We start from the raw sequence: 13,145 nt of genomic DNA on the forward strand, positions 1-13,145 counted from the left end.
GATGAGTGTTATTTTATTGAAAACGCTCTTGTCAAACATTCCAAAGTCACCACATTCTATATACATTCAGGACTACTTTCTTGCTGATCAGCATTCACAATAAAAAGATTCAGGTTTCGTAGGAGTAGTAATTTTCCTATAAAACCATCATTAATTATGGTGTACACTGTCAAAGCAGTTTTCCTTTCCTGAATATTCCCTTCTTCATCCAGGAATCCTTCAAACTGTATTTTCATTTCATCTCAGTTAATCAAAGGTTAGGAATGCTAAGCTACAGAGAGAGAGGTTATGCAAGTTTAAGTGGTATATTGTCTTACCAATCAATACAGATTTATCAGATTCAGTACTGTTATAAACAAAGACAAACAATAAACCAAGATTAAATTTCTTCTGCTCCTCCCTCTTTTTGATGCTGATTCTGTATAAAGTTGTTAACACTGATTTCTTACTTTAGGCACAATCTTACTGATGTAGTGGGATTTTACAAGCTACAGTAACATGCATTAATGAACTCCCATGCTGTATCTCAGTAACAAAAGTTCAGCATATAAATCTCTTAAAATAAAGCAATTACTGCTTGTATCTTATATTTGAGATAAAAAATTATTTTGACATGTTGTTTAGGAATAAGCTTTTCTTGTAAATAATTTGTATCCCCACGTTAAGAAAGAAAAAAATAATGGGAAAAAAAAAGGGAAAACATAAAACGGGGAAAAAAGGAAAAAATGGGGGGGGGGGAAACAACTTTGCATGTACTCCATCTTCTTAATAAAAATGATTAAAATATCTCTTTTGGTTATCTTCTATTCTTGATTGCAAAACATCAAACAGAAGCCCCTAGGTCATAGTTTACGCTCCTGTCCTCACAAATGCAAGCAGAATGTTAGAAGACAAACAAATAAGACAAATTAATCAAGAATGAAGACACCTTCCCAGTGCAACTGAAAAACAAACTACAGGTCAATTAAAATTCTTAAGTTACAAAGCTTTTTCACTGATGGAATTTGACAGGTATTGCATTATTCTAAGAGCACTGCTCTAAAATCTTACTTCTGTGCAACACCTGGACTCTACGAACCTGTCTAGTTTTTAAGTGAAGGCAACAGAAACACTTCATCTGTTGATTTTTTTTTCCACTCTTTCAACCATATAAATTTAGATAATAGGACTCCCTTGCATTTTTAAGCTGCTTAGTTTGTTTTTCAGGCTCAGTTTCTCACCTTTTCCTGTCACTGTCAGGTGTCACTACCTTCACTTCCTCTTGCTGCTGACGACTGTCAGGCATCAGCAAGCAGACGTCACTGTCAAGATTCAGTGATGTCCTCTGCTGACAGCTGGCCATGTCACCTGCAAGAATTTGGAAGAGCTCCACGACACTGTCAAGTGACAGAATTTCCTAGCTCTTCAAACAAAAGGTGTCGACAATGACAGCATCAAGTGCTAGAAGCTGCATCTGATGCTGTCTGCCAATTTCATGTTAACTGTTTTTTACAGCTAGTTTTCCCCTTTTTTCATAGCTTTTTATCTTGTGTAACTTCCATACTTTCTCCTAGAGGAACAGTGTCTGTCTGTTCATGACTACCTGCATGATGATGTCTGCCATGGCCAAAAACCCTATGATGCCTACTGCTGTGAGGATGGTATCTTTTAGTTTCAGAAGGAGCCTGATGGTTCTCATTTTCAGAATGACGACTGCCATTGCGGTGGTGGTGCCTATGTCTATGCAAGTTGTGGTGATGTGAATGGTGACCAGCTGGGTTGAGTTCTGTCTCCTCTAGCTTTTCATCAGCTCTTTTAGTGATGTTTTCACATACACCATCAATATCAGGTTCCTGCAAAACAAAGTTGCATTAAATACAAGGCACTATATTTAATTAAACAAGTTAAATACTTGAACATGTCCAGAAAAGGGCAACGAGGCTGGTGAGAGGCCTTGAGCACAAGCCCTATGAGGAGAGGCTGAAGGAGCTGGGGTTGTTTAGTCTGGAGAAGAGGAGGTTCAGGGGTGACCTCATTGCTGTCTATAACTACCTGAAGGGAGGTTTTAGCCAGGAGGGGGTTGGTCTCTCTCCCAAGCAACCAGCACCAGAACAAGAGGACACAATCTCAAACTGCACCAGGGCAGGTTTAGGCTTGAGGTGAGGAGAAAGTTCTTCACAGAGAGAGTTGTTAGCCGTTGGAATGTGCTGCCCAGGGAGGTGGTGGAGTCACCATCCCTGGAGGTGTTCAAGAGGGGACTGGACATGGCACTTGGTGACATGGTTTAGTGGTCATGAGGTCTTGGGTGACAGGTTGGACTTTGATGATCCTTGAGGTCTTTTCCAACCTTATTGATTCTGTGATTGTGTGATTCTGTGAGTTGTAAAGTATTAATTACCTTAACTTTTCTGCTACTATTTGTGCTACTTTGCTGAAGAAAGGTATGAAAGTATCAACACCCCCATGCTTTACAACACCGCTGATAACTAGATATGGCTCTGAATGTGAACTATTACATTTGTAATTCAATTCTAATAAAACATTGTTTTTTTTTTTTCCCTAGGATTCCACATCTGACCTGCCTGAGGCAACATTTAGCTGGAAAACTGTATGATGGGATGAAAAATTATTCTTCTCATTGAATTTTCATGACTATGTGTGTACATTTCTTGATAATCCTTAGGGTAGTTCTGATCTTCAGTTACACATAAAGCAAAGCTAACCTTTTATAAAGGCAACTATAATTTGTCATCTTATCACTGGTTTTAAGTAACAGTTTTTAAGTAAATGTTTTTAAGTTTTTAAGTAATTGTATTTTTTAAATGTAAACTAAAAAGGATAGTAACTCAAACTAGCTCAGATTTCATCCCCAGGATTTTTTAACAATTTCTACTTAGATTCACAGACTACCAGGTTGGAAGGAACCCCAAGGATCATCTAGTTCAACCTTTCAAGGTAAGCATAGAGTTTAAATGAGACAGCCCAGCAACTTGATTTTTATTGAAGTATGTCTCCAACCCCAGAAACTGGAGTGCAGCTAATTGCTTACAAGCCACACATAACTCCAGAAACAGAACTGGCCTCCAAAACTGCATTTAGATTTCTGAAAACTATTTGCATTTCTACCAAGAGCAGGAATTCAGATAATCAGTCTGTTGCAAGTTGTATCTCATTCACTTTGAAAAACATTTTAAAACTCTCTGTCAACAGATACATGAAATCTGTAAATTCTAAATCCTGTCTTTTGGTATTAATCACACTGAAAAAAAGGATCTTTTTAAGTACCAGTCACATCCAATTTCCTTTCCTAGTATATATAGAATGAAAGAAGGGAATACCGTGTAAGAGCAGTTTCCACACTTGTTTTCACAGTATGCAATCTTAATAGATTCTTCTACATATGGCAAAGACAGGAAGGAATAGGGCAGACCCAGGTGATACACCAGACGGCCGCATCTAAGGAGATAAAGAACTCTGCAGTTACACAGACATGAACATATACCTATGTGACTTGTGGCTGATATAATTGTACTGGCAGAAGCCTCTAAGTTCAGTGGCATTGAGACAAGCAAAAGCACATTAATTACAGATCTATCTTGCTAATGAGAAGGGCTGCTGGCATAGTGGTACAAATTGCCACATTGTTGTTCCATTCTTACAAATAAAGTTTTATGACAACCCACATTTTGATTGGAACTTGAGTGACAATGTATCTGCATTACTGACTTAGTGTGTGTGAGAGGATTTTTATGGTGCCTGTTTGGTCCATATCTGTACTTGAGTATTCTGGTATGCACTTGACTACACAATTGGTAAATGCAAAGCAGCTTGAGTAAATGCAGAACTTTTACAGAGGGCACCTTGTAAATTACCCCACCCACAATGTCAATACTCAGTCCTCCAGCTTTAGCTACCTATGTCTGCAGCATGTCTAGGATCAGAAATAGGCAGAGACTTCACTGCTAATAAAGGTACAACAGGGATAAATATTCCTAGAACCATGGAACATGGCCAAACTAGTGCAAAAAAAAAATAAAATCATAGTGCAAGTGTAATCTGTGTGTCAACAGCACAGCATGGTTCAACCTTTCACATGCTGTGGGCCAGGGGGTAGTTTCAGGGCACCTCCACGGACTACACAGAGCTTTGTTCTATTTGTCTGTCATTGGACAGCAACCTTCGGCATACTTGCTTCTGTAACATGTAATCACTTTCTAAAATCATTCCAGTGCTAGTTTCATCCCACAACCCTAACTCAGCTAATTAATTTCCATATTACCAAAAAACAAAGTAGCTTTCTAATTCTTTTTTTAACTTGATGATGCTTCAATGTGAACCGAGAATATCCGCTCCAGTAACATAATAGTAATTAGGATGGACGTGTAGACACGCAGGATTGTTGAATAATTTCTATCACATCAAAACTAAAAAAATAATGATTTCAGTTAGAGCATTACCACTTCTTCTGACAAAGACATGTCTCAAAATCTATAATCAAGAAGCTGTTTTCTTCCAAAGTTTTAAGCTTCACCTAAAGACCAATTTTTCCAACATGGCTCTATTTTCAATAACTTTGTCAAAATGTTTTCATGAGAACTCAGATAGCTTTTCTCGTTTGGTTCCTATTTGGTTTTGATTTCATTTGGTTTTCATTTTTACATGCTGGATGTAATGAAATAAAACCAGTGTAAGACCAGAATTATACTATCAATTTACACTCAGTTAAGTTAACCTGAATCCATAGTAATTCTGAAGAAATTTTATCCCTAACTTACTGAAGCAGAAGTAACCTTTCTTCAGTAGCTTCCTTTTTCCAGTAAATGCAAGCACTTTGCTTACTGCAACTTAGAAGCTGATTATAAAGTCTTTATTCTGAGTTAATCAGGTTACTTGCAAATCAATGAAATAATACAGAGATTATGCATGCAAATATTTTCCTGTGTTCCCTTCTAAAGACAGACCTGTCGTAGATAAGAAAGTCGTCCTTGTTTCCATTTAGGGTAGTCCAGACATCAGCTTGCTGGTCATCTTGCTGGTAGACAGTAATATATTCTGAAACACTTTCTTTCAGTAGGTGAAATTTTCTCTGTGAATAAGCTCCCTGATGGTTAACAACAACATACGAGATATTGACCAGTCCTTCATTCTCTAACTTCACTCGCAGGTCCTCCAATCTAGTGGAGAATGTAAAGAAGCAAAACCATAGATCATTAGAGAATCATAACATTATCTATGTTCAACAAAAGCTAACATGCTCCATCGTGCTTTTATAACAGTGAATGTCATTGTAATGGCAACAACTTCAACACTATTAAAACATTCTTGCCTTTTACCATGACTACCAAATATACTGTCACCAAACTGGGCTCCACAACAGCTAATGTGCTACAGCCATAATGCTAGTTAAAGAATGCATACTATAAATATAGCAGGAAGATGAATAATCAAGAAAGTATACTTGGAGTAAATGGCTGATAGCTCTACAACACACTATCTTCTGTAACAGCCAGAAAGGCATGTGGCAATAACCAGGTGAAAAGGATGGTTACAGAATGTGTGCATGATCATTCTGGGAATTATTAGTCTCTCCCTTTGGCATCCCCTTTCTTATTGTATGATCGGGTGGATTTTTTTACCTTTTCATTTGTACCCTTCCTATTGAATGACTCCAGAAAACCTTTTTTGTTTCCCCTGTTTCAGAAAATAATCTAGAGCTTGAAAGATTCTTTAAAACTTTTCAGAAATTCACAGAATCAAACCCAGCTATCCTGAAAGCTGACCACAAAGCCCACTATTGACTTTGATGGAACCAGAAATTTAACATCACTTTTTCAAATCTATTCCTTAAAAAACTTGCAAAGTCTACTGGAATATGAATTTATGGAGCCTAGAGGGGAGAACTAATATATTGCAGTGATTAAAATCAAGCTGTGCAGCTGGCACTATGAATTTTTAAATCCAAAATCATTGCACAATCATTAAATTAATCCAAGTGCAGCATGAAACTCCTGTTTGCATCACCTCAAAAATACTTTCTTGATGTCATTCCTGTCGTGATACCTAATTATTTGCACAGAAGTAGCACCACTGTAAAAGTACCAATGTCCTAGACCTTGTATGAAAATGGAACACTGACTATTCCCTTGAATGTTTCATCTATTTTTTGAAAGGTCAGTCTTTACCTTATCTTCTGGGTTGGTTTTTTTATATCTAGGACATCTGAAAGGGGCTGGGAAAGCATATTAAGAGCACACTTTTTCATTTGCCTTTTTCCTTAACAGATGTTACATAAGAAATGAGTGATCACAGAACTCTCTGTTTCAGGTGTTCTAGACATGTCAGAGAATTATGTTTCTTATCTTAAGCATCTTTGCTACCTTTATTATCTGTTGTTAAATGAAACACAGTCACAAGGAATCATCTCTGTTGGTTCTTCATGTGTTTTGGGTTTCATTAATGTCAAGTTTATCACACTTTTCTGTTGTACGTATCATCTACAGAAGATGATTTATCAGTCAGGACAAGTCAAGAGATAAAAAATCTGAGTCACTGGCACAGAATGCTCATGCTGAGAGTTAACCTTGTCACTGGGTTACACGTCAGCTGGGATGATGGCACTTGAGGAAGTTCATCGAGCGCACCTGTAGTGAGGCATTTGTATGATCCTCAGATGGTATTTTAAAAACTGACTGGTTTTGTTTAAATGAAATGTTTTAACAAATGTTTTAATGAAAACTGGGAAAGCAATTTACACTCACCTGGAAGCCTGCAGCAGGCACAAGTATCAGCTAGCTTGGAGGAGAGCCACCACCGTCACTGAGCCTCTAGAGCTCAGCATTGGGTTCTCCTCCCCAATATGCCATTCTGGCGGCTCCTCGCAGTTCTGGATCTCAGATCCTCCTCCTCGGAGGAGACAGAGAGCCAGAACTAGCCCCAGCCCTGCCCACATGGCTGAGTTTTGTCTGAAAAGAGAGAAAACAAACAACATAAGAGCAATGCCTAAGACAAACTTCAGACTCTGAAGTTCACACAATTAAACAGAGTGGAATATTAGCTGTATTCATTTTTAAAAAGAAGAATAAATTTTAACTAGGCTGTTTCCTGCTTGATCATAAGTTCCTTTGTTTAGCAGTGGTGCTCTTTTGCAGCATCTTTCTTGCTGGTTTTGTATGAAAACAGCTGAAAAGTAACTGTTCAAAAAATTCTTTTAACACTACTAATCAGACTACATTGTTCCTTTCTAATTTCTTTTTGATTGCTTTTAACACTTAAGTGATTTTAATGTAATGATTTTTATTTCTTCTGTTTTGAAATTAGAGGTGCTGAGCCAGCTGGCACCAGTAAGAACCTAGACCTATTCACTCCAGATTCCAGAGTAATTCCACTGACTTGCAGTAAGAGTGCATTTTGATACACAGCAAGTGTTGCAGGGCTGGCAGAAAAAAAATAACAATTTAAAAATAATTAAACATGCATAAAGATTTTTCCAAGTCAGTCCGTAGTATTTAGATCCTATTGATTAAAATCTCTTAAGAACATAGAGACTACAACTTTGTAAAATGGGAAATGAAAACTGAGTTTCAGGATTCCTCTCTAAAATCCCCTACCCACGCTTAGCACACTTAGTATTTATGAAAACCAAAGCATATAAGAAATCTGTAATTATTTTTTTATTCTAGTAACGTGACAATTTTGGCTTAATGTATTAAAAAAGCACTCATTATTGAGAACTACATAAAACTGTAAGTCTGCTCAACATACCCTACATTTTGGAATTGTGCAATTTCATCACACTCATCAAAGTGACAGTTAACAGAATGCTTTGGAAACAGCACTGGCACACAGCAACAGCTGCCTCACCCTGTGAACTAGGTGAGAGCTACGTTCTGAATTACACTTCTCTTTGCATTTCAACTTTCTGGTTCGTTTCCAACGGAAATTTCCAGTCAGCCTTTTCAGCCAAAGAAGCAAGCAGACACTCTGCCAAATCTTAAGCCATGAAATGCTTACATAGAAGAAGCAACACACTTACCCTTTTCTCCCTCAGCCCCTGGCAGCTCTGCTCAACTCTGCTGAAGAAAATAGCATGGGGGACGGGGCTGTGGTATTTATACAGCTGTTGTTTACCTCGTTTGCAGACGCAGTTCAAAGTTCAGGGAGCGTTACTCTGAACAACCTTGCAAGCAAAGCAAACCCCTTTAGCAAAAGTAACCAAAGTACTTCTCTGTTAACTAATTCCAAGTGTAAACCAATTATCATGCAGAGTGGGGTGGTATTTTTAATACAATGACTTTGAATATCAAGTTATGCAGTTTGTTGGTCACCCCAGCCAGCTGGAGGTAGTGGTACAGTCAGAGGAAGGGGATGGGCCAAAAAGTCATTGTTTTCTGAACACAGTGGTAACCACCGCGAGACGGGGAAGTTCTTCTCTGAAAAGAATGCTGAGCTAGCAGTATTTTCTCTCTCATGCTTTATCTGATAAATTGCCTTAAAGAATGGTGTACCTTGTCTGAGGGCGTGTGCAGTACAGAGCTCCTTCTGCCCAGCAGCTCTTGATTATGTCACTGGGCTTTAAAATATCTTTTTGTAGAGTTCCTCAGTTTACCATCCCCTGTTGAAGGTTACAGCCCTACTCTTCTGCCATTTAAATCAATGCAGCTGCATGAAAGCCATGAAACTCTACCAACTGGCAACAGCCACTTAACTCTCTGTATTATTCTGTCATGTTTTCTTAACACCATCATCAGTGAAGTATCTGTGGATATTCAGGTTAAGCTGCTTCCTTGCTCCTTTTCCTGAGAGAACTGTTTATGCATGGTGTGTTTTATTTTAACAGAAGTTTACTTGAGTTTGATTTCCTTCAACATACATCTTCAGTGTGTTTATGGACATATAAGTATTTGACAACTTGGTGTGCCCTCAGAGTTTAAGGTGGTGAGATTTATATTGCTTAGTTCTTAGTTGCCTGAGACCCTATCTCCTGTACAGATGAGTTTTATGCTTCTGGTTGCATTTGGGAAATGGAATTACTGGCCTTGGTGTTTATCCTGTAGAAGTCCTATGCTCAAGTCAGTAAAAAGGAGGACAAATATCTGAAGTTTTGCTCAACATCCTTCGATGACACAATGCAGAAAACAGAAAGCAGACTGGGATTGATTACTTTTTAATTAAAAAAAAAAGGTGGAATTGTTATATTGTTAGGGAAACACATCCTTGTATTCTCTGCTGGATTGGGACCACAGCCTCATAATTGTAATGATAGCCTCTACTATTCCAAAGAGTACATTATTTGCTGGGTCTTATGTGCCAGAATAGGTTTTTGATTTTCAGTACTGTTAAAGCCCTTCAAGGCTGGCTGTGTTTGGTGTGCATCATTTCTGTCAATTCCTATGTGAGCACCAAAGCAGAAATGAAGCAGGTACAGACCTGCTATTAAGGAGAGGAATAAAATGCAGTAGTGATTGAACATTGGTTTCTTGCCAATTATTGCAATACAGGTGGAGATACTATCAAATACCTTTATCAGCTTCACAGAGACAGATGTGCACAAGGCTTGATTAAGCCTGTAAACTACACATAACACCACCTAGAGCTGCTGAGACTTGCAGATCACAGTGGCCCATACAGAGTAAACTGGGCTGAAGCAAATAACTTTAGAGGCAGCTACCTTGCTATGGAAGGCACACTGAGGATGGAAATGCAGAGTGGTCACTACTGAAGAGTTAGTATTTCCTCCCATATAATGTGCAGAGGCACCTGCAGATCCTCAGTTCCTTTAGGAAGGGATGAGAAGCAGCTGTTGTTAGCAATTACCACTGTGCCAATAAATACTATTTATTGCATCATTTATCATTATATTACATTCTATTTATAGTAACATTTATAATATAAAGGGGAGGTTAACTACATAAGCATCTTGCTTTATAAGATTCACCTTAAATGAGTTCTGCCTCACGTTTTATTAAGAAAAAAGTTCCTGTCTAAAAGCATAATAAAAAACTCTATATAAAGCATATAAAGAAGCATAATAATAAAGCATACATATAATGTTGGCATGGGTTTAGATAGATCTAATTCAATTGGTTTAAAACTGAACCCTAAATATGTGTAAATTCCAGTCCAAAGCATTATCCTTTCTGAGTGGGAAAAAAAACCCAAACACTTTCACTTTTTTTTTTTTTTCAAACAGTAGAACAAAGATATTAGTAATTGTTAAATTTACAGAATAAGTGTCTGACCATTCCATTCCTTATATTAATCCCTCTTGAGTTTGTAGGCTCCCGTTACCCTAATAAGGAAGTAATTGTTTTAAATCTTAATTTTGCTTTCCACTGCAAGTATTTTCCTAGTTGTTGAATATGTTCCAACTTCACTGCAGGAGGCAGTTGTGAACTCTAATTTGGACAAGATTTCAGCTTCAAACAATAATTTTTATAATTATCATCCTGTTTCTACTCACTTGCATTCTTATTTGGGGTCAATAATTATCCTGGTAGGAAAAAAAGAAAAAACTAACCCCCTTTCCTTATTACTGAACATAAACTATCCCTTTGTTCACATTTCAAACTCCTCAAAGCATCACAGCCCACTTTGGGAACTAACTGCTGGTAACCCTAAACCCTAACCTAACCCTAACCCTAACCCTAAGACTTTTTCTTTGAAAAAATCTTAAATGGACACAGAATTAGGAGGCTGTCAGTAATGATATTCTGGTAATGTCTGCTGTAGTGATTTGCAACATGAGCAAACATGAGAGGACAGAGAACCAGCACAAATTCTATCATGAGACCTTAGGACTTTAGTGTCTGTTTTGCTCTTGTGACTGAAGGGTGTCACAAACCTAGAATTCAAAGTCCACTGGTGGATCCTAAGTCTCTGCTGATTGTTTTTATGTCTTGTCCTTTTATAACAGTGTGACCATGTCAACTCAGTGGAGTTACTCATACTTTATAGCAGAATAAACTGCAATAAAAACAGGCTGTTGAGGTTTACTTCATGCTTATGTAAACAAATCTGTGTTTGTTTATAAGTGCTTAAACTCTTGGTTAAATGCTGTAAATATAGGGTAATTTAAGTGAAGGATAAGAACATCTGTAATGACAGCAAAATAATTAGAACTGCAAATTTATCAGTTAAAGTCCAAAAAGAAGGATACTGGTGCAATACTGGTCTCATGATTCTGTCATGTGTGATCCAGAGTAGCATAAAACAATTAAATGCATGCTTAAAATTCAAAGGAAGCAACAAATGCTGACATCCTCAGACAGAGGCCTGGAGAATGTTCAAGTGAATAGAGGAACTGCTGATACATGCAGTTGTCTACTTAAAACCAAGATGAGACTGACAAAACCTTTGATTTAATAGAGAAATATTTTGGTTTTCTGTTTGGAAATTCTATTGTAATACAGAAAATCTTTCTCTAATCAAACCTGTCCATAGCACACTGTAATTAACAAGGAAAATCTTCTTTTACCCAATGTGTCCTAAGTCATAATCTGTGCACATACTACAAATGTGAACTGACCCTACTTCCTGAATTCTTACATGTATTGTGAGTTCCTTATGGGCTCTGCTTACCATTTGCTTTTATCATGCAATAATTCTGTCAGGCTACAAGTTCCCAATGTGACTTCAGAGGGCCCAAAACCAGTGGTCCTCTTAACATCTGAAGGAAGGACAACTGATAATACCCAAGAGGTGGTTGTGAAGATCAGAATCATATGACATCTGCATTTTTTTTCTGTTGCATTTGGTAATACTTGGCAGTCCTGTGATTTACACAATAAAACTAAAAATTCCTTCAGTTTGGTGTTACTCTGCTTGGCCTCCTGGTGTTGGGCATATTAACACTGAGGAAGAAGCAAATACAATCATGCAGTGCCCGAGGCAGAGTATCTGTACAGATCTCCTATATGGATCTTATATCCCATGCAAGAGTCAGTGATCCTTTCTTCTACAGGTATAATGCAGATGTACCAGGAATTCATAAGGCAGCTTCAGGCTTTCCACTACAATGCACTGAGTCAATGCATAACTAAAATGACTACAGATTTGGACCAAGAAATACAACAAAGAAAGTTAAATAAAACTCAGTTCTCTTTTTGTTAACGAATCAGGTCTTCAAGAGGGTGAAACTCATAACTTCAGAAGTATCCTCATACAGCATCATCAACACATTAAAGTGTTTATACTAAATGCTGTCCCTAGGAGATGTGGAGGGAAATGATTCTCAGCTAAATACAGTTCATTCCAGGTGACTTTAAAGGCTTCTCACCAGAAATACCTCTCCAAGTGAGCTCTTGTTAATGATTTAAAACAGATCATGCCAGCATGGTTCACTGCACTGAACCCTAGACATAGAATGGAAGTTATGATAGCACAGTAAACAGGATTCAGTGGCAATATATAGTGAATCCTACAAGAAGTTCAGGTCTGTTCTTTGTTTACCTGTTGTAAAATATATTAATACTGAAGTGAAAACTAGGTCCAGCTAATGAATAAAAGGGTTTAATATGAAGAAGTTCCCTTGCAATAACAGTTGAACTGAATTTTTAAATGTATTATGTATTTTTGGTTAGATTTCTTTTCATGGCTCTATGTTGCTTTATTTTCCTGAGAGTACAGCAGTGGGTGCAAACATCATGGTCTGAAAGAGATGTTTAGAGAGCTTAGGGACAGATTCAGACAGATGAGTACAAGATGGTGATTTATTTTTTTTTTAATGGAGTCTAACACACTGAAAAACTTGTAGCTTCAGCTGTCTTACTTTGAAGGTTGACTGTTGAAGATGCTTCTTTTCAGATGGCATAATCCTAGAATGCTGAACTGTGAAAAAAATCTTGAGTGCTCTTCTTTAGGGGCAAGAGTATATGAATGTACCACCAGCACCAGGAATGAATGTATATATGTAACTGGCCAAATCAACCATTTTTTATTGTTCTGTCCATGTTGGAGATTCAAAAGCAGATGCCATTTCAGCATCAAAGCACTCTAAGTAGAAAGTTTTCTGTGACTAGAATAGTCCACGTGATATATTTCACTTAAAAAATACTTTGCTGCTGCAGCACACAGGAAGCCAAGATTGATAGCCATGTACTGCCACCATGAGTGAAAACTATTTTCACCCCAAAAAAGGGAATCTCCTAGTACCATAATGTACTTAAGTA

General features: G+C 37.6%; 1 protein-coding gene across 2 annotated transcripts; it reads right to left on the reverse strand.

The window, feature by feature from the left end:
* Window positions 1–9: 9 nt before the first annotated feature.
* SELENOP (selenoprotein P) lies at window positions 10–8,078 on the reverse strand. 2 transcript variants are annotated; one of them, XM_054397491.1, is made up of 5 exons: window positions 8,012–8,078; window positions 6,738–6,941; window positions 4,941–5,153; window positions 3,318–3,435; window positions 10–1,832 (listed from the first exon to the last, which is right to left on the reverse strand). In XM_054397491.1, exons 2-5 carry the CDS (start codon window positions 6,926–6,928, stop codon window positions 1,191–1,193), a joined length of 1,164 nt encoding a protein of 387 aa, XP_054253466.1. In that variant the 5' UTR covers window positions 6,929–6,941; window positions 8,012–8,078; the 3' UTR covers window positions 10–1,190. The 2 variants fall into 2 exon arrangements, with proteins under 2 accessions (XP_054253466.1, XP_054253467.1); XM_054397492.1 differs by having other exon boundaries at window positions 1,209–1,832.
* Between the last annotated feature and the right edge of the window lie 5,067 nt (window positions 8,079–13,145).

Source organism: Indicator indicator, chromosome Z (assembly GCF_027791375.1).
Source record: "Indicator indicator isolate 239-I01 chromosome Z, UM_Iind_1.1, whole genome shotgun sequence".
In the NCBI taxonomy this organism is placed as follows: domain Eukaryota; kingdom Metazoa; phylum Chordata; class Aves; order Piciformes; family Indicatoridae; genus Indicator; species Indicator indicator.